At 37.8% G+C, this 27,582-nt stretch overlaps 5 protein-coding genes across 12 annotated transcripts; 2 read left to right on the top strand and 3 right to left on the bottom strand.

Annotated features, from left to right (window-relative positions):
• Positions 1–6: 6 nt before the first annotated feature.
• LOC120007894 (pentatricopeptide repeat-containing protein At1g13040, mitochondrial-like) lies at positions 7–3,407 on the bottom strand. Of its 3 annotated transcripts, none has more exons than XM_038858372.1 (3): positions 1,642–3,407; positions 539–685; positions 7–142 (listed from the first exon to the last, which is right to left on the bottom strand). In XM_038858372.1, the coding sequence occupies exons 1-3, from the start codon at positions 3,139–3,141 to the stop codon at positions 125–127; spliced, it is 1,665 nt and encodes a 554-aa protein (XP_038714300.1). In that variant the 5' UTR covers positions 3,142–3,407; the 3' UTR covers positions 7–124. The 3 variants fall into 3 exon arrangements, 2 of the variants coding, with proteins under 2 accessions (XP_038714300.1, XP_038714299.1); XM_038858371.1 differs by lacking the exon at positions 7–142 and adding an exon at positions 193–356; XR_005470261.1 differs by lacking the exon at positions 7–142 and having other exon boundaries at positions 552–685; positions 1,517–3,407.
• A 540-nt stretch (positions 3,408–3,947) lies between these two features.
• LOC120006824 (coilin-like) lies at positions 3,948–10,936 on the bottom strand. 6 transcript variants are annotated; one of them, XM_038856915.1, is made up of 13 exons: positions 10,647–10,935; positions 10,240–10,304; positions 9,874–10,146; positions 8,619–8,852; positions 7,705–7,774; positions 6,955–7,032; positions 6,436–6,637; positions 6,187–6,227; positions 5,464–5,697; positions 5,153–5,224; positions 4,908–5,066; positions 4,449–4,608; positions 3,948–4,333 (listed from the first exon to the last, which is right to left on the bottom strand). In XM_038856915.1, exons 1-13 carry the CDS (start codon positions 10,833–10,835, stop codon positions 4,143–4,145), a joined length of 1,968 nt encoding a protein of 655 aa, XP_038712843.1. In that variant the 5' UTR covers positions 10,836–10,935; the 3' UTR covers positions 3,948–4,142. The 6 variants fall into 6 exon arrangements, with proteins under 6 accessions (XP_038712843.1, XP_038712844.1, XP_038712846.1 ...); XM_038856916.1 differs by having other exon boundaries at positions 6,442–6,637; XM_038856918.1 differs by having other exon boundaries at positions 5,464–5,685; positions 6,442–6,637.
• Positions 10,937–11,450: 514 nt separating this feature from the next.
• Positions 11,451–13,726, bottom strand: LOC120007865. The gene is made up of 3 exons (XM_038858335.1): positions 13,638–13,726; positions 12,802–13,073; positions 11,451–11,690 (listed from the first exon to the last, which is right to left on the bottom strand). Exons 1-3 carry the CDS (start codon positions 13,683–13,685, stop codon positions 11,681–11,683), a joined length of 330 nt encoding a protein of 109 aa, XP_038714263.1. The 5' UTR covers positions 13,686–13,726; the 3' UTR covers positions 11,451–11,680.
• Positions 13,727–14,809: 1,083 nt separating this feature from the next.
• Positions 14,810–20,376, top strand: LOC120007839 (protein PECTIC ARABINOGALACTAN SYNTHESIS-RELATED-like). The gene is made up of 11 exons (XM_038858302.1): positions 14,810–15,245; positions 15,746–15,796; positions 15,904–15,994; positions 16,130–16,206; positions 16,437–16,525; positions 17,083–17,202; positions 17,873–17,989; positions 18,129–18,272; positions 18,365–18,488; positions 18,607–18,798; positions 19,618–20,376. Exons 1-11 carry the CDS (start codon positions 14,994–14,996, stop codon positions 19,975–19,977), a joined length of 1,617 nt encoding a protein of 538 aa, XP_038714230.1. The 5' UTR covers positions 14,810–14,993; the 3' UTR covers positions 19,978–20,376.
• A 3,185-nt stretch (positions 20,377–23,561) lies between these two features.
• LOC120007984 lies at positions 23,562–26,213 on the top strand. Its single transcript, XM_038858479.1, has 11 exons — positions 23,562–23,661; positions 23,786–23,847; positions 23,928–24,091; positions 24,221–24,318; positions 24,428–24,486; positions 24,570–24,704; positions 24,793–25,034; positions 25,122–25,281; positions 25,417–25,492; positions 25,577–25,627; positions 25,996–26,213. The coding sequence occupies exons 1-11, from the start codon at positions 23,562–23,564 to the stop codon at positions 26,211–26,213; spliced, it is 1,365 nt and encodes a 454-aa protein (XP_038714407.1).
• Positions 26,214–27,582: the final 1,369 nt, after the last annotated feature.

Genomic DNA, 27,582 nt, shown 5'->3' with positions numbered 1-27,582 from the left:
AGGTTATGAAAACCAAATTTCTTTTGACCTGTAGACTGTAGTCACTTTGACAGCAGCATTGTGTAATTACAAGGTAGACGCTATGGCAAGGAAAATCAGCCAACCAAGGATGCACACTGATACTTCACATTTGAATTAGAAACTGCAACACAAAATTATAGCTAATGATCACTTTGATGCACTAAAATGATCGCTTTTGCAATAAAATAATCTTTCCAATTCTACATTTTCAGTTTCTCTCGTAACGTATAATCAAACATCACAACATCACGTTCTTTCAGCACCACAACCATTTTATCTTCATAATTTCCATCCTTGAAATGAAATGCGGTTCTATCCAACTGGACTAAAGGTATCTACAATACTAAGAACAACAAAGTTAAGATGGTCATATACATAGGATTGACTTGCATATCTTCTCTTATGTATTAAATTTCAAAGCATATGGTATAAACATTATAAAGCTTCAATTAATTGGAAGCTTTATATATAATCAGTAAGAAAATAAAATATAATAAAGAAAACTATAATCTCAGACCTGAATGATGACTATCAAAAACTGTAGGAAGGGTGAATTGGTAGCAACAATCCCTGATAAGATGAACTCCAAATAAGAATATTTCACTTTCTGGGCTCTGCACCAGATTATAGAAATCAAGCTGGCACCAGAACCACAAATGTCAACCTGAAAATAAAGAAACTTTATTGTTAGAGACAATGGTGTAAAAATCAATTCTGGTCAGCTTCTAATACCTATGCCACATAAAGACTATTGACGTAGGATTATCAATTTCATTTAGCAATTCCCAATCATCAAGATAACTGATTATTCAGAAAACATCAATAAGACCCACTGAATCTTTTTTGTAATTGAGAAGAAGTCCACAACACACATGTTCAACCATAAAAATGGCAGGCATGACTCATGAGTCTTTTACGGTCATGTTTGAACACTCATGCCAACAGTATAACAGCCAGCAATTGTCACACCATAAACGGCTTCACAGAACAGTACAAGACAACGAATGGTGAATTAAGGACTTTATGATCCAAGTAATATGAAAATGTGACAATTATAAACCACCTTCACTACTGGCACTGAGAACCATTATCAAGAGTCTTTCCAGAGAAAGTCCTTTATATATTGCTTAATATATTTCACCGCAGTCCAAATACTAGTTTCAAGGGATGTAAACAGACCATTCTTAACACTTCCTTTTTAGGAGCTATTTAAGCAATATTTTCAACTACAGCAGGGTAACAATGTTCGATATCTTTTATAGCCAGGTTTCAGATAATTCAAATAAATAAGACATACAAGAAGCTCATAAAAATGATTCAGTATAGTGAAAACCTGGCAATAAAAGATGGTCAGATGCAACCGTATGTAGAAGCTGAATGTTACTACTACTGTTAACGAAGTGAAAGAACTAAAATTCCGCTCCCTCAGAGTAAACGATTCAAATGGACATCCTAGCTACTGTAAAACATTAACATGATAAGCACATATACATGCCTTTAGAGAAGGATGGGAACAATGGAATATGAACCATATTCACATGCCAATGAAATATGAACCATATTCCGCTTTCATGTGACGTCTCATGAATGCATGGCTTCAATTAATTTATCCGAAACAACCTTATCAAGAGTAAATCCTTTCTCCATCATCTGATCCCAAACCCTACAAGCCACCGGAAGCTTATTTTCCCGTACAAGCCCTCCAATTATCAATTTATAAGTTACTTCATCAGGATCACATCCTCTGCTCTGCATTTCCTCATATAGTTTCATGGCTTCGCTGACCCTAGAAGACTTGCAAAGCCCATTTATAAGGGCATTGAATGAAACAACATCAGGGTTAATTCCCTGCTCTATCATATCACAGAACACACTCTGAGCCATCCCAATGCTTCCAGCACTGCATAGGCGATGCACCAATGTTGTAAATAATATACGATCAGGCAACAGACCTGTCACTGTCATCTTATCAAGTAGCTTTTGTGCTACATCTGAACTACCTTCTCTAAGAAAAGCATTGATAAGAATATTGAATGTCACCACATCCGGTGCAATTCCCATTGAATCCATTTCCTCAAAGAGCTTGTAAGCCATTCTAATGTGGCGTGCCTTGCAAAATGCATCAATAAGAGTGTTATAAGAAACAATGTCAAATAATCCTTTTGGTTCCATCTTATTCTCCATAAGCAAGTAAGCTTCATCCAGGCGGCTGGCTTTACAAAGGCCCTTAAGCAGCTGATTATAACTATAGATATCAGGCTCTATCTTACTCCTCTCCATCTTCTTGATCAATTTCTCAGCCTCTTCCAACATAAGCTTATTACAACAATAATTTAAGAACACGTTATAGGTAACTAAATCTGGTTTACATCCATTCCTCTTCATAAATGACTCAATTGCTTGTGCCTTATCAATCCTATCAGCTTTACAAAAACCACTAATCAAAGCGTTGTACACTAAAATACTGAACTGAGCTCCAGCATCCTTCATCAAACCAACAGTAAGCTCATATGCCAAATCCACTCTCCCTCCATCACACAACCCAACTACAAGTGCCCCACAGGCCTTATTATCCGGTCTAATCCCTTTGTCAATCATAAGATGCCAAACTCGAACAGCTTCATGGAACCTGCATACTTTACACAACCCATCAATTATAATGGTATATGTTACAACATCAGGCTCTCTCCCTCTCCTGGCCATGCTATCAAATACCTCTAGAGCCAACTCTATTCTATTTTCACCACACAAAAAATTCAAATAAATATTAAAGGCCCAAATATCCGGCAGCAAGCCCAGTCTCTCCATATCTAACAGTAACTCACCGATTGTACTAAAGTCTTTAATTTGGCATAAACCAGAAATGTAACGGGAATATGTAAATGAGGTTAAAGAGAATCCTAGAAGGAGCATTTGGTGATAATAATGCTGAGATAGGTCGAAGCGGGATTGGCGGATTAAAACGCCAATAAATCGGTTGTAATCTATGCTAAATACACGGCAATTTGATTGGGTCATTTCGTCGAACACCTGGATTGCGTGATCGATGAGGCCAGCTTTTACGTAGTTAGCGATACGAGCACGGTATATGAGGCGGTGCGCGCCCAGAGTACGATGCATATGTATCAGGGTGAATGCATAGTAAACTGTAGCTCGTAGTGCTGGGGCCTGACGGGGTAGTCAATGACTCAATGCAGGCTCATTTAGAGAATCAAAGAGAGAGTAAAGTGACAGCTCATAGCACTAAAAATAGAGAGAAAGAGGCGGCGGACCAAAAGGTTGTGCGTCTGGTACTCTGGTTTCGGCGACGGAGGAGAGAGGAGTGGAGGGAAGAGAATGAAGGAGGCAAAGAGACGGAGAAACTATCGCAGCGAGAACAATTTGGGGGCCCAAATCAAAACCAAAGTAAGGGTAACGTCCTTGTTTTAAACTGGGCTTCATAATTGGGCCGTCATGTATATCTCAAAGATACAATAATGGGCTTTTTTGATGGTATTGGGCTTACTGTTGTGCGGGTTTCAGTACTGTGTAACCTTGTAGGTACGCTCATTTTGATACATGACTATAGGTCCGTTTGGTAGAGAGTACGACCGACGGAATATATACACGACTATGGGTCCACTTGGTAGAGAGTACGACTGACAGAGTAAATAAAGCTGCAAAGAGAAAGATCCGTTCGGTACAGAGTATGGCTGTTAGAGTGTGTATAGCTGCAATGGACAACGTGAGTACACACACTCTGTTCCTATATTTCTTGGGATTTAATCAACAAAAGCTAATAATTGTCCTCAAGAGTCTTACTCCTCATGCCAGCTTAAGAGACAATAATGGGCTTTTTTTGATGGTATTAATTGGGCTTCCTGTTGTGCGGTTTTCAGTCGACTTGGCTAATCTGGTCCACCTTCGATGACTGCAGAGACCATCAATAATAAGCAACATTTTACTCTCGCTTAGACTTATATATAGTCCTATAATGCAAGGTAAACATACTGTACAAAAGTTTCATCATTAATTGTCCCAGTTTGCCTTGCATTCAACACGAGCAGAAATTTTTGCCTCTATGAAACTTTCACAAGATGCATATGATTTTGGACGATCTAGACCTAGATATGGTTAGTCGGTCACTCTAGACCATTTTGCGCTCTTAATAAAGCCATCGTTGGACCCAGCGCACCACGTCTCAAGCCCTTGTAGGACATTGGCTGCCTGCCTGAAGATTCAGTTTTATACGAATTCTCTTCATGAGACAGTTGTGCCTTTTTTGCATTCAAAGCCTTGCTAATTTCTTCCCATGCATTTACTTCTCCATTCTCTGCAAGTACAAGAAAAAGAACAAGTGTGTAAAATTAATCGACACCACTCATTCCATGATTTGCGCTAACTTACAACAGCCAGATCGCGCTGGGGATCAATAGGATTAGCGATACCTTGGGTAGCAGCAACTTTGCTATTCCCGTTGGACCTCAAACTGGTTTCAGTAACTTTGTCTCCAACAGGAACTTCATTGACCTCATTGGTGGCTATTTTAGCCGAATTTGAGTTGGCATGCGTGACAATACTGATGTTCACAAGGGAGGAAAAATCAATCTGCAGAGATCGGATATGAGAAAGTATAAGATTCAGTAAACTCGTGCCCGACCAAGAATAAGTTACTCCAGCCATAACTCTATTCTAAGATAGTCAGAATGTGATCAAGATTCACTGGTCAACAATTCAACCACCATTTAAGACAACTCTTGAACCATTTTTTATCGGGAGAGAAGGAGATGAGAGGAATAATAGGTGACTCCTTTCTCATGTGAAGAAAATATTAAGTGGGCGAGTAGGCGGATTGGAGGGAACTCAAAATAAAGAAGAGAATGTATTGATTAAACTGGTCTAAATACCTCTACAGAGCCATCATCCCCATATAGGGATGTCTCTGCTTGCGATGCAGATGCCTCATCATCATCATCAACCTTCTTCTCAGCAAGAATTGGATATTCCGGGACCGGTACCAGCATTATGTTATTGGAATCAGGGTCATACCATGATACTTTTCCAACCTGCAGAAAACAATAACGCAAGAGATTGTATGTTGTCTCAACAACTCATGAGCTACTTATAGATTTAAAAGTAGAAAGAATCATACACGCAAGGATGAAAGCTCTGGAGTCCAGGATGATGATAGCTCTATTAGGCGATACGAAATGACATCTCCTTCCTGAAACATAGGAAACAAAAAGTAAACCTTCATACCCAATTAGAACATGGTCTGGTGCAGTAATTTTATTTATATTCAAATAGAATTCCAAAATACATAGTGTGTTCAAATCAGAGTACCGAGAAATAAGCTGCTTAAAAGTCATCAAATATAAAGCCCATTTCCCCTTTTTTCCCCATTTTTCTCTATCAAAATATGATTCATAGAAGTAGTAGCACAAAATTATGAAATAAACAAACCTTTGGCAAGCCAGTAAGGGGTGGAAGCTTATCGAAGTCAATGCAATCATCCTTAAGTGCTACTTCTTCAATGCTCCTGACTTGGCTTTGGGGTGGTTTCTCCATCTCAGGACATTCTTCATTGAAGCTTTTATAGTCATTCCTTCTACAAGATGCACTATTTTCTTTGCCCCATTTTTGACCCTTTTTCTTACTGGTTATTCCATTCCACTGAAATGTTTCCTGAAAATTCACCTTGAAGATAATGTTAGCATAATGGAAAATGGGATCAAATTGTAATAACATTGGAATTATAGTCAAGGAGTCAACGGTAAAATATCAAAGAGCTTTCTGTATTTTCAGGAAGATCCATGATGGCACTTAATCCAGGATTAGAAATTTTGTTTCGTATTTCTTTTACACTGCTGAACTGTATTTTAAGGTCATGGGCCTAAAGAAGCTGTTTTATTTACAGCTGAGTAAAGAAACAATAGCACCTCAGCCTAATTGAAACAAGAAAAGGACAAGTAGATTTCCAGCCCATCAATTCGGTTTGGATTGATTAGGCTAGACTAGCTCCTTGGTAAATTCTAGTGTTGCATCTCTTAGAACTAGTATAGTTTGGTTCAATTTCACAAATGTAGAGAACTGAACCAACCTAAACCAACATGAATTCCTACGAAAAGTAGACAGTTACAAAAATGATAGGCTATAAAAAACTGAAGCCAGATAAATCAAACATACCATACGCAATTCATTCTGCTGCACAACCTGATCAGCATCAACTGGAACAAAAACATAAATCAGAATAATTCGTAACTGACAAACAGTTCTAACTATGAATTTCTGGCATCCCTTGCCACAAAATGCAAGGATTAATAGTTGCAGTGCATGGACATAGAGATTTATTACGAAAGCTAAGCTACTTTAGAGCGAGAAAATCAGAGATACAAACTCGTAAGCATGCACATGCATACACACAGATTATCAGACCTTTACCGAGGGCTTCAAACCGGATGTGACCTGGCCTAACAACAATAGGAACAACATCATTTTCTACATCACTATCTTGATCTTGCTGCGGATGTTCTTCACAATATCCACAATCTGACTCTGGATGCTCTTCAGAAAGTTCATGATTACTTTTTTCAGGCGATTGCATATCAACTTTCTCTGGTAATTGGGTCTGGTGTAGCTGCAAAATAAGATAAGATAAACAATATTATCAACTGATAAAAGGTCTTTTGGCTATTACCAAAGACTGATACATGCAATACTTTCTTTCCTTTCAAACAACAATCCGAAATACTAGACCATTAACTTGCAGAAAAAACCTCTATCCCCCATTCTCCCGAAAGGAATTTTAAGCTAAAACACAATGCTTGCAGATACTAGGACAAAATACTAGACCATTAACTTGCAGACAAAACCTCTATCCTCGCCTTCTCCCGAAAAGGGCTTGGAGCTAAAACATAATGCTCGCATATCCTAGCAACACTTATGACCACCTACCTTCTCCTTTTCAGCTTTCGCCAGTTCCCTCAGCCATCGCCTCTTGGCCTTCTTACGCCGTGCACTTCTACTGGGGAACTAACAAACAAGGAATCACAAGAGTAAACAAATTGGAACTCTGGTGAATTAATTTCAAGTACATACAAAGCTTCAACTTCTGATCCCTATTGGCACTCAAAGCCAATGAATCGTCAAATTTTTTTTTCTTCCCTTTTTTCCATGCAATAAATCAATTTGAATTGAATCAGTATAATTTGGATTCCTACATAAGTTCCAGCCAATATTGTACAAATACCACAAACCAAGCGCTAAAATTTGTTCGCCATCCAGCTCAATCAGCTATGATGCTCTTCTCAGACTCTTCATTTAAAAAATGAGGTGGGTGACAAGGGAGGGAAGAGTAGTTATGTGGTCAATTACAAAATTGCTTATAGGCCAAAATCGCCATAAATATAATTTAATTATGCTAGGTAAAACTAAATACTCAAGACATTCTAAAACAGTTAAACACAGCTGTTTTAAGATATTTTGAAAGATTCAAAAGTTGAGTATTAAAGATCAAACAACTAGATGCAAGCTGCAATAATTATATAACTTCAGCCAAATTGCCAAAATTCCTTATTGCTTGATAAAATTCTCTGGACAACAAACCAAGATGATTAAAACAAATCAAGAGCGTCCAACTTAAGAAAATCAATGCTCGAAACAAGAAAACAAAGAACAAGCCAAAAAAATGAATCTAACCACAACCTGTTTAACTCCACTATGTGTGCCAGATGCATCCACACTCCCATTGCCATTTTCTTGAAGCTCACAGGATCTATGAGAATGAAAATAAGTATTTTGTAAGCTAAAGAGAGTTTTTAAAGTAGGTTGAGAGGAGTGTTAGCCCAAAAGAATAATGCTTGAGACCCCAAAATATGAGTCCCATTTCACCCCCAAAATATGTCAGCCCTACATTTATGTTTATAATCAATGGCTTTTTGACATGCCACATGGATTTGGGGGTAAAATGGGGGTCATATTTTGGGGGTCTATAGCATTACTCTAGCCCAAATAAACATCACGCATAAACATGCAAAAGTTTGTACACAGAAAGTTAGCACTAGGCCCATTCTTATCATGACTAAGAAGGGTATAAGTAATATAAACAATGCCCAACCAAGTTACCATAACTCACAACCATCCTGGTGAGCTATGATTTGTTTGGATTCCCAATCCCAAATATACTCATCCTATTCTGGAGTCCCAAATATATAAATTCTATAAGCCATTGGGTAAAATGAGGCTAAAATAATAGTTAAGCCGACCTGATTGTGTTTGTTCTTCTAGTTAAGCAATCAATATAAGCTGTGAGCAAGCCTACCCTTGTTAACATTAAGTGGAGTACCACAGACCACAGTCCACAGTCCCTTTTTCGTTTCCCTTTCACGTGAGCTCATGATCTAGATTCAAGGTGACTTTGGATGCAGACGAACAATTAGCATATTTGTTAGAGCCAAAACATAAAGATTGCATGTTTCATTTAGCCGACCTTTGGAAAAATCCATAATAGTATCACACATAAAATAATGGAAATAGTCAAAAAGATATATTTAACATAATTTTGATTTAAAAGAGGATGAGTTAGCATTTAACATCAGATATTAATCAGCATAACTTACATTTCCAGAGTCGGTATAGACTTTCCAATGATGATGTTACTTCTTTCATCAACTCCAGGGGTACTTGACTTATCAGGTTCACAATGTAGCGCAGATAAATGGTCTTTCTTCACACGACACTTTTTTGGGAGGACACTGTGCTGACGCAAATTCTGCTCCTTATCGACATGATTGTCAGTGTTTTCAGGACCAACTTCGCCTTTTCCACCAGTGGCAGATTTCTTTTTCTTCCTCCTGTGCCACAGGAATAAAATTAATGACATATAACCCCAGACTCAGCCTAAAAACCCAAAAAGAAAAAAAAGCAGAAATTTGTGAGAAATAAGTTTGCAACCAATAAAGGCACAACTATTGGCAAACAAGAGAAACCACCTATGCAAACATATAATACAATGCAACTTCCCAAATAGTCAATAAAGCCAAGAATACACTAATCATAGAAATTCATAATCTCCTATAAAACATTAAAAGATGTGAAATTTCCAATACTTCAACAATTATTCCAATATTAACTTTTTTTAAAAGAATTTCACCAAAAACATTGGAACATTCTGATATCAACCAATCAATGCCTAGTCACCTCCACAATGACAAGATGTGTCGAACGAACTACAGCCAAAAGAAAATTTAAGTTCTAAATATCTAGACATCAAGCCTATTCCAACCAGGCTTTAGAGAATCCAAAACAATTTAATTTTAAATCATCATCAGGAGGCCAAGAAAGATAGCATCTCAAGGTATTTTTATCATATATTCAGTAAAAATAGAGATGCAGGGGTAAGAAGAATTACGAACTCAAGTAGAAAAGAGACCAAAGAAGACATGGATGAAAATAGTATGAAAGGATACAGACTCTATAGGATTATTGGAGGGTCTAGCTCTAGAAAATAGCAAATGGCGGAAAGAATTCATGTTGTGGATTCCAACTGATTCGCTGACGGTTTCATGTAGCCGACCCCAAACTGCTTAGGACAAAGGCTTTGATGATGATATTTAGTAAATGATTAAATATGCTTTGTGTGGATGTCAAGGACCTGACCAAAGCTGAGACGAAAAGGCTATGATGACTTAGCCCATTGATCCAATTCACTTCAACAGACAACATGGTTCTGAACTCAAATAACATTTGCACCATCATAATACTACAAATTCGAAGACTGTGATAAACATGCTTTGACGCAGGTGCACAAGCTGAAATTGTAGCTTCTCGAAAAAATCAGACAACAAATTTCATTAGATACTGCGTCAAACATACTTTGAGCTCTGAAGTTTGCTCAATGCCTTTCTCTTCTTTGAAACTTTGTTTTCATCAGGATGGCTTTCCACAGCAAAAGCATCCACAGACTCCTCATGTTTATCCTCTTCCGATTCACTTTCATAGGCTCCTGTTTCCTTTTGAAATTCCTCATTGGCAAGAGGCTGCACACCCGTTGCTAAAGGTTGCTTCTCCACCAATTCTAAATCCAAATGATTCCCTTCATCTTCCACCATAACTATCTCAGACAATGTACCCTGTTTCTTTTTCACACTGTTCCAAAAGAAACAAAAGTGGTAACTCCATACATAAGTATCTAGCAGTTTATATATCTTTAATTAGTGAAAGGTTATTCGACAAACTGACCGAACTATGTCTTTGTCCTTCAAAATGGTAGTCAACTCAAACGGCGGTAATACAAAGCCATCCATCTGCATTACAATCATCTTAGAGAATGAGAACACAGCAGAAAGAGAAAACACAAACAGATCAACAGAATCTCCTCTCATCATATTCATATACAAAGAGAGACCCACTTGAAACCAATTTTCTGATAATTCAATTCTCAATAATTAAGATTTAAGAAGCCATTCTACGTACTTGAACAGAAACTACTTTCGATCGCCCATAAAACGCAGAAATTCTAAAAATATACATACCAAAAAAAATCAACCAAGTTAACCGCTAGCTTCTCTGTTTTCTGGCAAATACGAACCGAAGCTCAAATTGCATTCTTAAACGGGATAAATAATGCAGAAAGTAGAGATGCATACAGAAAGAATAAGCCCGTGAGGGCAAGCATCGTGAAGGTGGAAAATGTGGAGCAGATACGAGGCCAAATCGGATATGGTCTCTTGCTGGGGCTTTAGGAGAATCCAGCTCCGCCTTAGTCCCAACTTTTTCTGCGACTTGCTCAAGACGTTGCGATCCTCGAACAGTACACGAACCCTCGCTGTCTCCATGGTGCACCGCCACTGCTAGAGGAAGAAAGGTACTCTCGAAGCACTGCGTTTCTTAAACCCTTTTGCGAGGTTTCTGCTGGAATTACTAGAACTGGGCCATGCCGATTACACTGGTTGTTAGTGAGAGTGGATTGGGCCCAAGTCATTGATGAATGATGACTTTGAAATGCGAGGCGGTCCACAAAAGCCAGCCCATGTATTTAACCTGACTATTCTTCAATCAAGTATTAGGCCCATCAGCCCAAGATGATGCTACACTCGTAGGTCGAATTCCGAAAGTCATCGAGATAACTGAGATACCAATTTTATAAATTAATAATTAGATTTTCTTTTTTGCAAAATGATATCCCAGACTTTGTAGATTAGAAATTGCATATTCTTTTTTGGAAAATGATATCCCAATAATTGGTATCCCAGAGCTGTGCTGAGTTGAACGAACATGATCCGAATGAATTCGTGGGTTTCACATATCTCACATGGTCCACATGAAATCATGTATGTAAGATTCAACCCTTGAGATAACCGAGATACCAATTGCTGGGATCCTTATTACTCCATTAGCATATGTGGAATCATACCAAATTTCGTAACCATCTTCTTCTAAACTTCTAGTCATCAATGGTAGGGGAAAAAATCACTGATCACTCGAGAGTTACAATGCCATGGAGTCATCCAAACTTGCATAAATTTAACCTCAATTTATCTCTGGCCAGACGTTATAGTGGCCAAACCATGCAAACAGAAAAGAATAAACTGCAGCATAACCCCTGAAATACAAAAATGACAGCAGGCCACCTGCACAACTTATAAAGTCCTTTCTCCATCAACAGAATTTCTCTGGAACTTCATAGACCCCTGTCAAAGGCAAATCACAATACCAGTTAAAAATAGGCGACAGACAAATTTATTGAACCTGAAACGGTTAAGCTCCATTCAACAACGAAGAAATAATAACGAAGCAGCAGAGACAGAGTCAATAATAGAAATAATAAACTGGGGATAAGTCTTGGATAAGAGAAAATACAGTACAGGTCATCGCCTAGACTGCACAGATATGCCAATGCTTCGCACTATTCATCAAGAAACAGATTGAACCTCCAAATTTTAGAATCTAAGGATTGGAAACAAACATCCATCCCCCCTTTTTTCTGTTTTGAACAAGGAACCCTCCCCATATAGTACTTAAAGATTCAATGACCACAAGGTTCGAATTATAAAGGTGCTGCAAAACATTGTCACACACATAAACAAGGGTAGGGGATAAACTTCCATTAGACTTTTTTTACCCCTGTAAACTCAATAAAAAATAATGTGTTCATTAAGCACATAACAGACAGTAAGTCAGTTAGTAAAGAAAAGGCTCAAATTTTTCAAGATATTCAGTGAAATCTTCAAAAAGCATACAAAACACCAATTCAAAAGTCTGTTAAAACATGAATCGCTACCAATGTCCTGAAGGATATAGCAACTATTTAATTTCCTCAAACAATAAGGCACCGTTCAGTACTTTTCTTTTGTTTGAGTGAGCGAAGAATAATTGGCCAGTTCACCGATATCATTTTTGGTGAATTATAACATTTGTTTCAAAGCTAGCAAGACTAACCCTGATACACAAACCCAACATATCTCAAACATAACCAACCATGTAAGGCATACACATAGACACACACAAGCATATATATCTTCCTGCCATTAAACATTAAACCCAGATAGGCCACAACCTTACTCAGTTACTCTATCAGCCTTCTCAATTTCTTTTGTTCAAATAGCAGCATATTAGCTTCTTCACTGAAACTGTGGCATCAGAAACTATGGACAACAAAACCGATCTTTTCCTTTAATGTAGTATAAAACTTGATTAATAGCCATACATCCTCCCAGCAATTGTGGCAAGCATCTTTCCAAACTAAAGACAATAAAATAACAACAATGCAACAGCAACAAGAAAGTGATACAGAAAGCCGACCTGACTTTCCTAATGAGGATGGACTTGAGCTTGCGAGAGAGTTCCTGGGACTGGAGCCTGCGCTGAAGATTCTTCTGCGCCAATATGCGCTTCTCTGAGTTCTTGATGTGGCGAGTCTCCACACGCTTTATCATTCGTTCAATCCCGCCCGATTTCATGTTGCCGTCCATAAACCTAAGCGCCTGCTCCAGGTTGCCGTTCATTACCTTCACCCGTATCCCTCGCCATTGTTGAATCTGGCGACCATCTCGACACAGCGAGTTGAGTGAGTGTGATGGAAACCCACACGTGCCTACAGCACGAATCAACCCCCCTTGCCAACCAAAGCCCAACCGACGCCCTTACGGGCCGGCTGTAACCAAGGCCCATGGGCTGAATCCCATGAAAACCTTGGCTGGTAGGTTGAGAGGACCCTGCGCTTATAAGCTAGGTTTGGTCCTCCTATTTTTCCGATGTGGGATCTCAACATTCCTTCCCCCTTGGGGGCCGACGTCCACGGCGGCTACGCTCGCCTGGCGGCTACGCTCGCCCTTCAGACGGCAGCCCTCTCCCGGACGGTAGCCCTTTCCCGGACGGTAGTCCTTTCCCGGGCGGCAGCCCTCTCCGCCAACGGAGACTCTCAACGAGAGCACCAATGATGAAAACCCACACGTGCCTACAGCACGAATCAACCCCCCTTGCCAACCAAAGCCCAACCGACGCCCTTACGGGCCGGCTGTAACCAAGGCCCATGGGCTGAATCCCATGAAAACCTTGGCTGGTAGGTTGAGAGGACCCTGCGCTTATAAGCTAGGTTTGGTCCTCCTATTTTTCCGATGTGGGATCTCAACAGAGTGACTCGACGACCGGAAGAGAGACGTTACTTGCCTCGCTATTGAGTTCATCTCCGGTGTCCGATGTCTTGGTTTGGCTGTAATTAGGGATTTTGTTGACGTTTATTGAGAGTGTCATATTATTTTATTGGACAGAAAATAATAAAATAAATAAATAAATAAGAGACAGATAAATAAATATCACCTATAAATATAAAATTACAAATTTGAATGATGTATAGTGTCAAAAAAATACTAATAAAAAGAGACAAATAAATAAATATCACCAATGAATTTGCATAACGTTTAATGTATAATACAATCTTATTTGAGTCATATACAAATTCAAGATGATAAAAATAATAACAAACTACCTTGAAAGTTAGATTAAAATTAAAAAATCGATCACCTTAATTAAAAAATATTTGATAATCAAATAATTTAATATCATATATGCATCACATTGTTAATGATTAGATGTTAAAATGAGGGTCTTGAAAATCTCATGAAATCCCTAAAATTAATGGAATCAATTATGATTATTGAAAAATCTCAATTTCTTTAAAAAAACACAAATTTAAACAACTCAAATTCCAAACATTGGATAGTATCAAATTTCAAATAATCTGATTATATATATATTGTCAAATTTACCGTGGTATCAACATATTTATTTGTTTTCATTGCTTATCCCAAATCCAAACTCAATTTTTGAATCTTTTATTATTATTGATAAGATGTTCCTGACATCCATCCAGCATTGCAAAATCATAATCAGTGTTGTTTGTTATGTTCTCATGATTCGGTGAGTAATTCATCGACCTCTACTTTCATCAGTATCAAAGTTTGGGGTTGTGAATCTTGCCATCGAAGCAAGATTTTTTGATGGATTGTGAGTTATAAAGATGTTCTCATTAAGTTGATAAACTCAATAATAACGTTAATATTCCTTGGCTTAATGTTTCTTTCATCATCATACCAATTGATGAGGTTGGTAAGAAATATTTGCCTCTAGGATTGAAAAATTCAAGACACTTTCTTCCTCTAATTTTCTATTATTGTGTTATATTTGGGGTGAATTTGAAAAATCACAATCTTGAATATACTTAATATTATTATGTTTTTAACTGAATTTAATTTATAATAATAGGGTGTACGGGTACAAATAGTGGTCATGACCTTTTAAATAGCGGAACTCGATCTCAACCACCCACCCAGTGTTCAACTGCTCACTATGAGGAAGCAGGTTCACCGTTGTCAGTAACAAAATCTCGATAACAATTCAGACAGCAGACAAAGCTGGCTACTTTCAGTCCAAAGCGAGCAGCTGCGGAGCTGAGGCACTCTGCCTCCCTCGGGAGCCGAGCCTCATCTTCTCCCATGAAGCGCGACGAGGAAAAATCCCCTCTTGTTCGTGACCAGCTCCTCCCCGATGGCGAAGAAGACGAGGATCGAACCCGACACGCCTCTCGAGATCGTGAACGTCCGTTGTGGTGCAATTTCAATTCAATTTGTCCCTTCCTCAGTGAGGATCCTAGGGTTTCTAAACACGCGTCCAGGATTTCGATGTGCTTTCTCGGTCTTGTGGCGCTTGGTGCGGCGATCTTGATTTTCTTTATTTATAACCAATTGGTGAGTGTTTTCGAGAATAATGCGTTTTGGGATTTGCACTGCTTGGAAGAAATATGAAATTGTAGCTTGTAGGAGAGGTTAAAAAGTGAATGTGCTTCCTACTATGCGTTTGAATCAGTTTTGTTATGGATGAAAGAGTATGAATTTGTAGTATATTGTAGAGTTTAACTCTTTTTTTTTTTCATTTTTTTTTGGGTTCACAGCTCTTATGCATTGTACATGTAGCTAGGATTTATTTTCTCATTAACTAAATAGAAGTATTGCATGTTGCACTGATCTGAACTTTTTTAGCATAGAATTCTCATATTCTTTGAATGTTTCGTAGATCCGGAGTTGGAGTAAAGAAATAGGGGTATGAATGTATACATAAAGTTCACATATTTGTACAGTGAGATGGATTTTCAGTTTATTGTTGGAGATCACATAGTTGTAACATAGAGAATATAGTTTTTTTCCCCTTTCTTTTGGTCATTGACTTTTTTCCTCCCAATTTATTGTAGAATGCTCCATACTTGTGTCAAAAAGACGGCGTTGTTCTTCACTGCCCACACGTAAGTTCTTGAAGGATCATATGCACGCTCTGAATGTCCAAGTCTAAGTCTTAGTCTTAATGTTTTGGGCTGTCTCTATCTTTTTGTTTTTTTTGCCATGTTTTTAGGTCAATGATCGCACTTCACTCTGGGAGAATCCATACTTCGCAACAACTTCTTGGAAGCCTTGTGCTGAACGCCGGAATAGTGGATTATCAGGTATTTTGGCTTTTGTTAATGGAGATCAATTCACCTAGTGTGCTTATTATATGATCTAGTTCAAGTCTACCTTTAACGTCCGGCCCCCATTCCCATGGTAACTTTAGCTTAATCACATTACTTCACTCTGTGCAGATCTTCCTTCTGAAAATGAAACAAATGGTTATGTGTTTATCCATGCTGAAGGCGGTCTGAACCAGCAAAGGATTGCGGTATGGATTCTGTTGAAATGCCTTGATGCACCCTTGCTTTTCAATGCCTCACCTGGCACCTCTAGTTAAGCTAAACTGGCTGTAAATTAGAATATCCAGAACAAGGCTACATCTAACAATGTTTATCGTCTTCCATTTAGATGAATTATTTTTATTCAAGTTAATATTTTCATTTTCTTGTTCTGGCTTTGTTTCAGAATAACGTTATTCTGGTGTATTTCTGTGTGCAGATATGCAATGCAGTGGCTGTGGCCAAAATTATGAATGCCACCCTTATTCTACCTGTTTTAAAGCAGGACCAAATATGGGGAGACCAAACGTGAGTTATCAAAGGCTTATGTTATTGTAGTATCCATTGTACTGTCACATCATTGCAAACTATTGTCACATGCTTAAAAATAACAAGGGAATGTTGTGATGCTTTGTTTTTCCTCATTTTTATTTCTTATCTGTTATCTCTACTTTGATTATAAGCTGGAAAACTCTTCTTCTTTTTTCTCGGGGGACTAGTTGCCTTTGATTTCTGATATTCCAGGATATGACAGATATCCAATGTGGATAATGCCGTTTAAGTCGGAGTTAGAATTTTGTTGTTGACGCTGAAACATCGGCATGTGGTTAGTTGAAACTCAAATGGCTACTCAACTCTGTTGAAAATGATTAATTGTTATCTTTTCTGTGTCAAGTCTATTTTTAATATTTCTTCTTTGGTTGGACTCATAATTATACGACTTATCAATATGTGGTTAACTTGTTGAAGAATTTCCCTTATTTTTGCTTCCAATTTATATGCTCAATTGATAAGTAGGTCACCATTGATTGCTGGTGTCTTGATTTCAAAACTCTGAAGTTCATTTCTCCTAAATGTGTCTACAGGAAATTTGAGGAAATATTTGATGTTGATCATTTCATTGACTACTTGAAGGATGATGTGCGAATTGTCCGCGACATCCCTGAGTGGTTTACAGATAAATCGGAGTTATTCACGAGCATAAGGTTTGGCTTCTGAACAAGTGGTTTTCTAAGTGCATTTCTACTTCTTGTTCATTATTTCATAGATGCTATCAGCTTAGTTTCTGCTTGATGTACTTAGATGGATCCCCTAGATGCTTTTCTTGATTAAATTATGTTTTATTCACAAAACAATCCAATCATGCCACGTGCTTCGCTCGTTTCTAGAATTTTCCTTAGCAGGCAGTTACTATATTATAATAGCTTACCTTCTCCCATAAAGACGTAACGGAACTGCATCCACACAATGTTAAGAACAGTTCTCATTTGAAGTTGATTTTTTTCTAAATAAATTCAAATTACTTGTTGCAACAAGTAAAAGCATGTTGCCATTATTATTATAAGGTGAGGACCTATGTGTCATTATAGGGCAACTCAAGCATATGATAATCACAATTATGTAATATGTTTGAAATCTATTGCTTGCTACCCATACTGAATGCTACTCCTCCTGAAACTGTTTCACTATGAGAAAAGGGTTCCCTTTCCAAACCATGTCTCACTTCTCTAAGGATTTCATGCTTAGCCTGAGAAAATTTAGCGTGGAGATCAGTTGCATGCTAGTACTTGGTATAGACGTGGTATATAAATTTAATATAATTTCAGTTGGATGCCAATGCAACTGGCTTTGAAATGAAATTTTTTTTTCCTGTAGACGGACCGTGAAAAACATTCCGAAATATGCACCGGCACAGTTCTACATTGACAATGTACTGCCTCGAATCAAGGAGAAGAAGATAATGTCCCTAAAACCTTTTGTTGATCGACTTGGGTAAGTCAATGGTCACCAAATGCCACGAATTTCCATTATGCTAACAGTATGCTTGGGTAGCTTACCCTGTTTGTCACTCTCTTCATTATGTTTGTGCGAGTACTGTCTTACAACATTAAAATTTGAAATTTTGGATCAGGTATGATAATGTTCCTCAAGAAATCAACAGGCTAAGGTGCAGGGTTAACTATCATGCTCTAAAATTTCTTCCAGAGATAGAGCAAATGGCTGATTTACTGGTATCAAGGATGCGAAACCGAACTGGACGTTTAAATCCTTATATGTATGTTAAACTGGCAGAATAAATCTCACTGAGGTGTTGGAAAGATTTTGTTAATTTAATTCCTACGATTTTAACAGTGTTTACTAATGCAGGGCTCTTCATCTTCGGTTTGAAAAAGGGATGGTAGGGCTATCTTTCTGTGATTTTGTGGGGACAAGGGAGGAGAAAGCTAAAATGGCAGAGTACAGACAAAAAGAATGGCCTCGACGGTACAAGGTGGCCTGTAATGAAGCATTTCAATATTCTTTTATTTTTTGCTTTTTTTGTGTGCTTATGCATGAATCTCTCTCTTGTTTATCTTTGGTTCTCATTTATATGGTAATTTGTCTGGCAGAATGGTTCCCACCTATGGCAGCTTGCCCTGCAAAAGCGAAAGGAAGGGAGGTGCCCCCTTGAGCCTGGGGAAGTGGCCGTGATTCTTCGGGCACTGGGATATACTAATGAGACCCAGATTTACGTTGCTTCGGGCCAAGTGTATGGGGGACAGAATAGGATGGCACCGTTGAGGAACATGTTCCCATATTTGGTAAGTCCTTTGAATCCATTTTTGTGCTGGTTTACTGAAATTTTCATATAGTATGTTTTTAGTTACTTGATATCCAATCTACAATTAACAGTTGCAAGAGTATCATGATCAAATCATTTTTCTTGTTCTGGGAATAGAGAATTCTGTCGTCTTGGGGAAATCAGACTGGAACTTAGCATATTTAATGAATTCTTTCTATTTTATCGCTGTTAGATCTTCGGTTCCTTCTGTAGTTGTTTATTATCTGTTTTGGCGTTGCTATTATATGTGTGAGAAATCTTGTCAAAAAACTTGTAAGAAGTCCTCACAAAAAGCGTCGGCCACTTTTGTATGCGCTTCCTTTCAATTTATTTATTTATTTCTTTTTGAGCAACGAAGGAGGAATTTTTAGTGATTGCGGTGCCAAAGGGTGCCTCCCAGTTGCATGAAAAGACAGAACTCGTTTTTGGATGGAAAATACAGAATTCATTTACTAGTGATCATGTCTATTGTCTAATGCATCAAAGAGTGAGTTCATCGATACTGTAGGTGCCCATGAACCTAGGGCAAACGCTAGAGATGCATATATATGTATATATAACAGCATAGTGGGTTTCAATCCCTTCAAAGGCCCTTCTATCCCTTTCTTTCCATACATTCATAAATGTTCTAGTGGGATTGAGCCAACAAGACTTATACCAACTTTGAGAAGTGGGTATTGAAAATTGTTTTAGCCACTTGGACGCGTTATTCTGATGATTTTTGTACAAGCATGGAAAAGATAAATGAATTATTCTCTTTTCTCGAAGTTGATTCGTTCATTTTGAGATTTCATAACAGGTTACAAAGGAGGACTTGACTACAAAGGAGGAGTTGGCTGTTTTCAGGAAGCATGTGACAAGCTTGGCAGCCCTCGACTTCTTGGTGTGCTTGAAATCTGATGTGTTTGTGATGACCCACGGAGGTAACTTTGCAAAATTGATCATTGGGGCACGGAGGTACATGGGTCATCGACAAAAATCAATAAAACCAGACAAGGGCCTAATGTCTAAATCTTTTGGGGACCCTTACATGACGTGGGGCGCGTTCAAAGAGGACGTTGCTATCACCCATCAAACCCGTACTGGGTTGCCAGAAGAGACATTCCCCAACTATGACTTGTGGGAGAACCCTCTGACTCCTTGCATGTGTAAAGCTTGACGGCAAGGATTTCCAGTTGGAAGTTTTAACCCCCTGATTTGTTTAGAGACCATGTTTCTGAAGAAATCACACGCCAGTCTTTTTGAAATCGAGAATTCTCTCACCGGAAAGTCCTGAAAAAAGAAGAAGGTGATAACGGAGCTTGTGGTTGCAGAAATTGACGTTTATGTGAATCTTGGGTACATTTAGAGATTGTGGCTTGCTGGAAGCAGGACTTTGACGCAACCTGCAATGCTATGAGGCCTCTCTCTACTGTTGTGCCCAAAAAATCGGATATACTCGTAGCAATATTGTGATAGTATGTAATTCTGTATCATCCTATATATCATGTGTTATACCTGTGAAATGAATGATATTTATTCGAGCCCGCAGTGCTTTACGATACTTCAGATTTTCTCATTTTCTGCATTCCTATGAATGGTTTAAATTAAGTGTAGAGTAGACAGGGACAACAAGCTCTGCACACCACCGGTTACAAACATGTTGAGGTTGGTTAACCACCGATTATCCGGAAGGAATTGGAATATCAATCCATAAAGAATGCATCCATCCATGTCAGTTTCTCTGAGACTCTAAAGTATGTATCTTTGCCAGTGTGATTCTGTCACCTAATAATTATGGGTGGTAAAACTCTCATGTTCGGTTGATTGAATTTGTTCAATTCGGATTAAATCAAATTTGGACATAAGTTATCTGTCCAAAACTCAGATTTAAATATAAAAATTTTGTCTGATTTAAAACCTGGTTTGGGTCTAAACACAAAAAATAGTATCCGATTTTTTTGTTCGGACCCTAACCGAATTAGGTTATTGTTTGATTTATTTGTCTGAATTTAAATAAATCTAGATTAAAATCCGAACATGTAAATATTCTATAAACACATGCTATTGTCCGTTTCGAAACTAATTTTTTGACACCCTACTAATAAGGACTAGTGATACCTTATTAGAGATTTCTGTATATTCTGAAATTGGAAGGCGAACATGTCATGGTGTGCTTCTTATGCGTAAAAAGTACATTTGTCGTACCATGTTACTATGTTACGTTTTGGACAACTTTTCACTCGTGGATGTAATAAGGTGACGGCAATTCAATCAAATAAATTACTATGTTACGTTTTATCAATTCAATCAAATAAATTAAAAATGAGATCAACGCCCTTTTAAGACTTTGACGTCACGTTTTCCACCATATTTTAGTGCAATAATTCCTCTAATCGAAATTTTATTTTTTTTAGATGTCACCCTAACAACACAAACAAAATAGTAATTTAATGATGTGTTGCCCTGTTGTAAGGCGTATGATAATCATATTTTCCCATCAAGTTCAATCATCTCCGAAACCATGAGTTTACGTGGATTTTCAATGAACTCTCTAGAGACGTGAGTTTACACATGAACTTTCCATAGCTTACTTGGCACAATTGGACCAGTACGTAAACCCAATGATTTTACTTAGTGAACACTATGGCTGTCCAAAGTTATAGAACATAACTGAATCGATGGATCGGTTTTTGTAAAGTCCCACATCGTTTATTGATGAGTGGACAATGTCCTTTATAAAGGCTAAGCCCACCCCTTACCATTAATTAGACATTTTTATATATTCATGTGAGTTGTGCTTAGCTCACTTGTTTGGTTTAATGAGAAACAAAGCCGTACAGGTCCAATATATCAATAAGAATCGAACAATCTAAAACGGACAACCTAGAGCGAACAATATTATTAATGTGTATGGGGGTATAGATTTATAATAACGCTTTTATAAAAAATTTTACATATTTCTTTAGAGAAAACCGATTGAAAAAATACGACCAATAACCGAAAAATATTCGTGGAGAAGAAGTGCGTCCAAAAGTCGGAGTGTCCGGATTTTTTTTCCTTTTAAGGCAGTTTATGTCGATGTGATTAAACTGATTAAAGACACGAAATAGTGTATTACTGTCGACCCTTGGAGTTTTCCATGGTTCAGAGTTAACCTTCACCATTGTCTTCATGCCTATGGTCTGGTTACTGCATGTATTTTTGCCGACCCATGGAATTTCCGTAAGTTCATAGTTAACCTTCAGGGCTTCACTGCATACAGAAATGCTGCGTGTTCGGATCTCGGGACTGGACACGCAGTAACAGACCATGAAGAAAGTGAAGCAGCTGACCTTTCTTTGTTTCTTGTTCTCCTTTTCAGGTTGCAGGTGCATTTTCTTTCCCTCTCTTCTTCTTCTTCTTTTATTCCTCTTCGCATTTGCTTCTACCTTCTGCATCTGGGTTTTGCTGGGTAAATTTTTGTCCAGTTCATGATTGCTATTACTAAAAAATCCATTAATTTTGCTTGACAATGAGCTGTTTGTGAAACCCATTTTGCTATTTTGATTTTTGGGAGCCTACTCTTCTGGTCTTATGAAGTTGGGGAAGAAGAAAATGAAGGGTTGCTTGCTTTCACAATTTGCTCTCTGGATTAATCAAAGCAATCTTTTCTTTCTTGTAAGCCATTTCAGGGTACTCTGAAATTTCATTGAAGCAAAAAGGAGGGCATGCGCCTACACCACCAAGAGGTTGGAACTCCCACGATTCTTTCAGCTGGACAATTAATGAGAAGCAGTTGTTGGAAAACGCTCAAATCTTTTCCGAGCATCTACATCCTCATGGATATGAGGTATAAACTTGGTTTACAATTTGTGTTTTAAGTTTTTGGAATTTCTTCCAGTATCAGAATCAAAAATTAAAGATAAAGCTTACTCATTAGTCATTATCCTAATTCAAATGTTCATCATTGCTTGTAGTATGTTGTGGTGGATTATCTTTGGTATAGGAGACGGGTGCATGGTGCTGGCCCCGATTCTCTTGGATACGATGTGATTGATGAATGGGGAAGGATGGTCCCTGGCCCAAAAAGGTGGCCTTCATCTGTAAATGGAAGAGGTTTCAGTAAAGTAGCCGAGAAGGTGCATGCCATGGGTTTAATGTTTGGGATTCATGTGATGAGAGGAATAAGTACACAAGCATATAATTTGAACACTCCTATCTTAGACCGTAGAATGGTATTTTTTCCTTATTCCTCATTCCTCATATGTTGTCGTCTTTCTTTCTTTCTTTCATTTTCCCTTTTCTCTTGCGTACTAGAACATGAGAGTCCTTTGGTTTTTCCCTCCTAAGGAATAGAATATCAGTTCAACTTCTGTTCGCCCAGACATGGGTTTTTTCAATTTTCAATAGGGTCGTGCCTATGAAGATTCGGTTCGAAAATATACAGCACAAGATATAGGGATCCCGGAAAGGTCTTGTTCATGGATGCCCAATGGTTTCATGAGTGTAAATACTACGATGAAAGCAGGAAGAGCCTTCTTGAGGTCACTTTATGAGCAATACGCTGAATGGGGTGTTGATTTCGTTAATCTAATCACAACTTGAAAGCCATTCCGTTTTATTTACTATGTCAACATCATCCTAAGAACAAAATTGATTAGGGTATTTAGATGATTCTTGGGAAGGGGATTATTTTATCATGTGATACGAATCACTGCCTGCTATGAGCCATCCTTTTAAGGGCGTAGAGACAGTGTCTGATTCCATATTTAAACGTAGCGCATGGAGACTCAAAATCCTCCAAGATCTCATTGCAAATTTCATATTGGCCAGCGCATAACTTTTCAACTTCCATCAATTACAATATTATTACTTTATGATTGTAGTCCCCATTTTATTTTTCAATTGCAACTGAACAGTTTAAATGGGCTAACTTCCTTCTCTGACGGTTCAGTTTTTGTCTCTGTTCTAGTAACTTCTAGTGTCCTCCCTACCTCTATTTGCAGTGAAGCATGACTGTGTATTTGGTGATGACTTTGATTTACCTGAGATAAAAATTTTGTCAAGGGTACACGGCAGCAATCTTTGATGCATTTACTAATAATTGACTAAATTTGGAATTCCAATATATGGATCTTCTTTGCGCAGATCCTGCGAGATCAGAAACAAGATATCTTGTATTCTCTGTCTCCTGGAACCAGTGTGACACCGGCTATGGCCAAAGAAGTAATTGGATTAGTCAACATGTATAGGATAACCGGTGATGATTGGGATTTATGGGGAGATGTTGCAGCTCATTTTGCTGTTACAAGGTTGATGAAGAGTTTTTTAAACGCTAGAGTTGGCAGCACTTCTATAGTCATCCCAGTTTTTCTCCTTATCGATCAATTTTAGACCTTTTTTTTTCTTATTTGATGTTATATATGATGATATTGCTTTAGGGACATCGCAGCTGCTAACATGATTGGTTCTGAGGGCTTGCTGGGGAAGTCATGGCCCAACTTAGATATGCTACCACTGGGATGGCTTACTGATCCAGGTTTGTGAAATATTGGTGATTGCTGTTCTCTTTCAAACTGGATTTTGGAAGCTTTACCAGAGTTGATGAAATTCCTTGAATAATGCGAGGACTTTTTCATGGATTCTAGGTTCCAATCAAGGACCACACAGAAAATCTAATCTTAATCAAGATGAGCAAAGGACTCAGGTATCTTTGTCTAAATGTCTGAACTTGTTTGCTATCAATCGACAATAAACTTCTCTTGCGATAATGTGCATTTTTCGTCACAGATGACTTTGTGGGCTATTGCAAAGTCCCCACTCATGATTGGAGGAGATCTTAGAAAGCATGATGTTACCACATACAATCTGCTCACGAACCCCACGCTGTTGGAAATGAACTCTTTTAGCTCAAACAACAAGGAGGCATGCAAACAATTATGTCGTAGACGTCATTGGAAAGTTAATCTTGCATTTGTTTAACCTGCAATTTATTATTTTCTTGCATTTACAGTTTCCTTACGCTACTGTTTCAACGGAGAGTAAGGCTTCCACAAGCCGATTAAGATATCCAAAAGGAGTGAATATGTCAGAAACGCAAGCTTTGAGTCTCACTAGCTGCAAAGATCCTGATGCAAATAATTGGTCAGTCGAACATCTTGACCAAGATCTTGAGCAGATCTGCTGGAAAGAAAACTTGGCAAGCAATGTCCGGAAACCTTTATGCCTATACAAGAGAAGACCATTATTGGCTTCGTAATAAACCTTCATCCAGATCACATGCAACCGTTACTTCTACTCATACTGCTATTTGTCATTGACTTACTTTTAATGCCAACTTAGGGATGAAGAGATAATATTCAGACAACAGTATGAAGGGAAAATTCATCTATCTCTGAACGATGGGATGGAGTTTTGCTTGGATGCTTCACCACAGCGGAAGCTCGGAGCAAAAGATTTCAAGAGAGGTTCATTTTCTCCCTGCAGCTTGGATGCCAACCAGGTATTCCTGTTATGTTAAGGCCTAAATCTACGGAGAATTAACATTTATCATCTTGTCAAATGACAGATGTAGGAATTGAATGTAAATCTGAAGATTCTTATAAAATACATTTGAAAACTGTCTGAATTTTAACAGATGTGGGAGTTGAAAAATAATGGAACCGTCATCAACAGTTACTCTGGCCTGTGCGCTGTCGTTAAATCAGTGATAGGTAACTAACTATATGAGAAGCTGATTTCTCAGAGGTTTTTTGTTTTTTTTTCTTTCAATAATTTACTGAGGTCTTTTAACGCAGCTAAAGCTGATACTGGGAGAATTCGAGCTTGGATTGCAACTGGAAGAACTGGTACGGTTTCCTCAGAACTCATAGATTGATTTGGCATGAAAAATATCCTTATTTCCAGGATGTTTTTTAAAGTTACTGAAACAAGAATCTCTTAAAATGAGATCTATGCCATAAGAATGATAGAGGGAAAAAAAGAGTAAAAGACAAACATACATAGATAAGCAATCCCTTGCTGGCACTAACGTTGAGTTTTTGCCTATCTTGTTTTAAGAGAATTAAGGATCACTGGCATATATCCTGCTTGTATCCAACTCCACCCACTGTGGGAGCTTTGTGCACGGGAGTTGTCGGAAACTAATTCATCAAAGTTGTTTGAGACATTCTCTCTTGTCAATTAAATTGTTGTTATTCCTTTGCTGTTTGTTCAGGGGAGGTGTATCTTGCCTTTTTCAATCTGAAGCCATACCAGGTGAAAATATCTACATATCTATCAGATATTGCAGAGGCTCTTCATAGTAGAAAATTAAACCCCTGTAAAAGCATATCAGAGATTTGGAGTGGAAAAGATTTTGAGATAACACAAAGCTTAATATCAGCGGACGTGCGAAGTCATGGTACTGCACTTTTTGTCTTGAACTGTTCTTAGTTTCCAAGATAATCTGAAACATCTATTCATTGTGAAGGATTAGTTTCATTTGATTTGAATGAAAGATGAAGGCAGTGGCATTGTGTGTGTGTGTTTTATATATATATATATATAGAAATAGATAAGACCTTGGAAAACTTCTTGTATGTTTAGAGGTCTGTGATATTCTTCTTTTGAGAGTTGTCAAACAAATTTTCTTTCCTTTCCTGGAACTCGCATCCATTACGTTTTAGTTGAAATTCATTAGTGAATATGTGCTTAAACTCGGGTCGTGTAAAGAAGTTTCTCACCTGGTGGTAAGGTAAGTTGGAAGCCCAACGTGTGGCGACAAAGATATTACTTTAAGTGGGAATCAAACTCAAGACCACCCATGTAACAACACGAGAGAGTGCTTATTTTGGTTTAATTTAGATTTTTCTTTATTTCGATTTTTCACCCTCAACTTTCCCTAAACCACACTTTTCTCTCCTAAAGATATATGTACTACCAATTTAGTCCTTGATTTCAGATTTTTCAATCACTAAAGTTATTTTGTACCCTGAAAATTCGGGATTTTACATCCAGAGTCCATACTATTTGACCGTATAGAGATTGACCACTAGACTATTATCCAAGTGATTTGAGTTCACAATCTTACAAATTTAGTCATTTTCAATTCATTTCACCATCTTACAAATTTAGTCATTTTCAAATTGTGAAATATTGAATGATGCAAAATCAAACTTGAGATCACCAAACATTAATTAGTGGCTATGTATGGTTGGTTGGATAACGATTAGAAATTGAGTTGAATAATATACTTGTTTTGTTTGTGAGCAACTGGACTTTAGTGGCGGCTCCGGCCGCCGCCTGGTGCACTTGGTACCACCGAGTGAATCTATATCATGATCAAATTCATTGACTCATATATGTGTCGTGTGTGTGTGTGTTATGATTTGGTTGAATACTTTATTATCCAATTTTGAATGAGAAAAGCTTTATCTATCATTCACCCACACAATCCCATTGATTTTGGAATGTGGGGTTTGTAGTAATAAGTGCATTAGCTCAAAGGCCTAATAAACTAATTAGTAAATAAATATGATGAATTGTTTTTTCTTTTCCTTTTGACCAAAATGATGTTTATGTTTCCCATTGGAATTTAAAAGGAAATAATTAATCATAAAATGGTGTATGAGTCATGAGTGAATGCCAATTAATGTTTTATACTTTGTTTTATGACCCACCATTTTCATATCCTTAGGTATCAGTTGTCAAGACATTAATACCTTTTGTACATAACAAAGGGTGGTGGCATCCCATCCCATCTATTTTAATAAGAAATTTTAAAAAAAATAAAAATGATAAAGATTCTAACCGTTTATGTCAG

The sequence above is a fragment of the Tripterygium wilfordii genome, chromosome 10 (genome assembly GCF_013401445.1).
Source record: "Tripterygium wilfordii isolate XIE 37 chromosome 10, ASM1340144v1, whole genome shotgun sequence".
In the NCBI taxonomy this organism is placed as follows: Eukaryota; Viridiplantae; Streptophyta; class Magnoliopsida; order Celastrales; family Celastraceae; genus Tripterygium; species Tripterygium wilfordii.
This window is presented reverse-complemented; position numbering and strand designations above follow the sequence as displayed.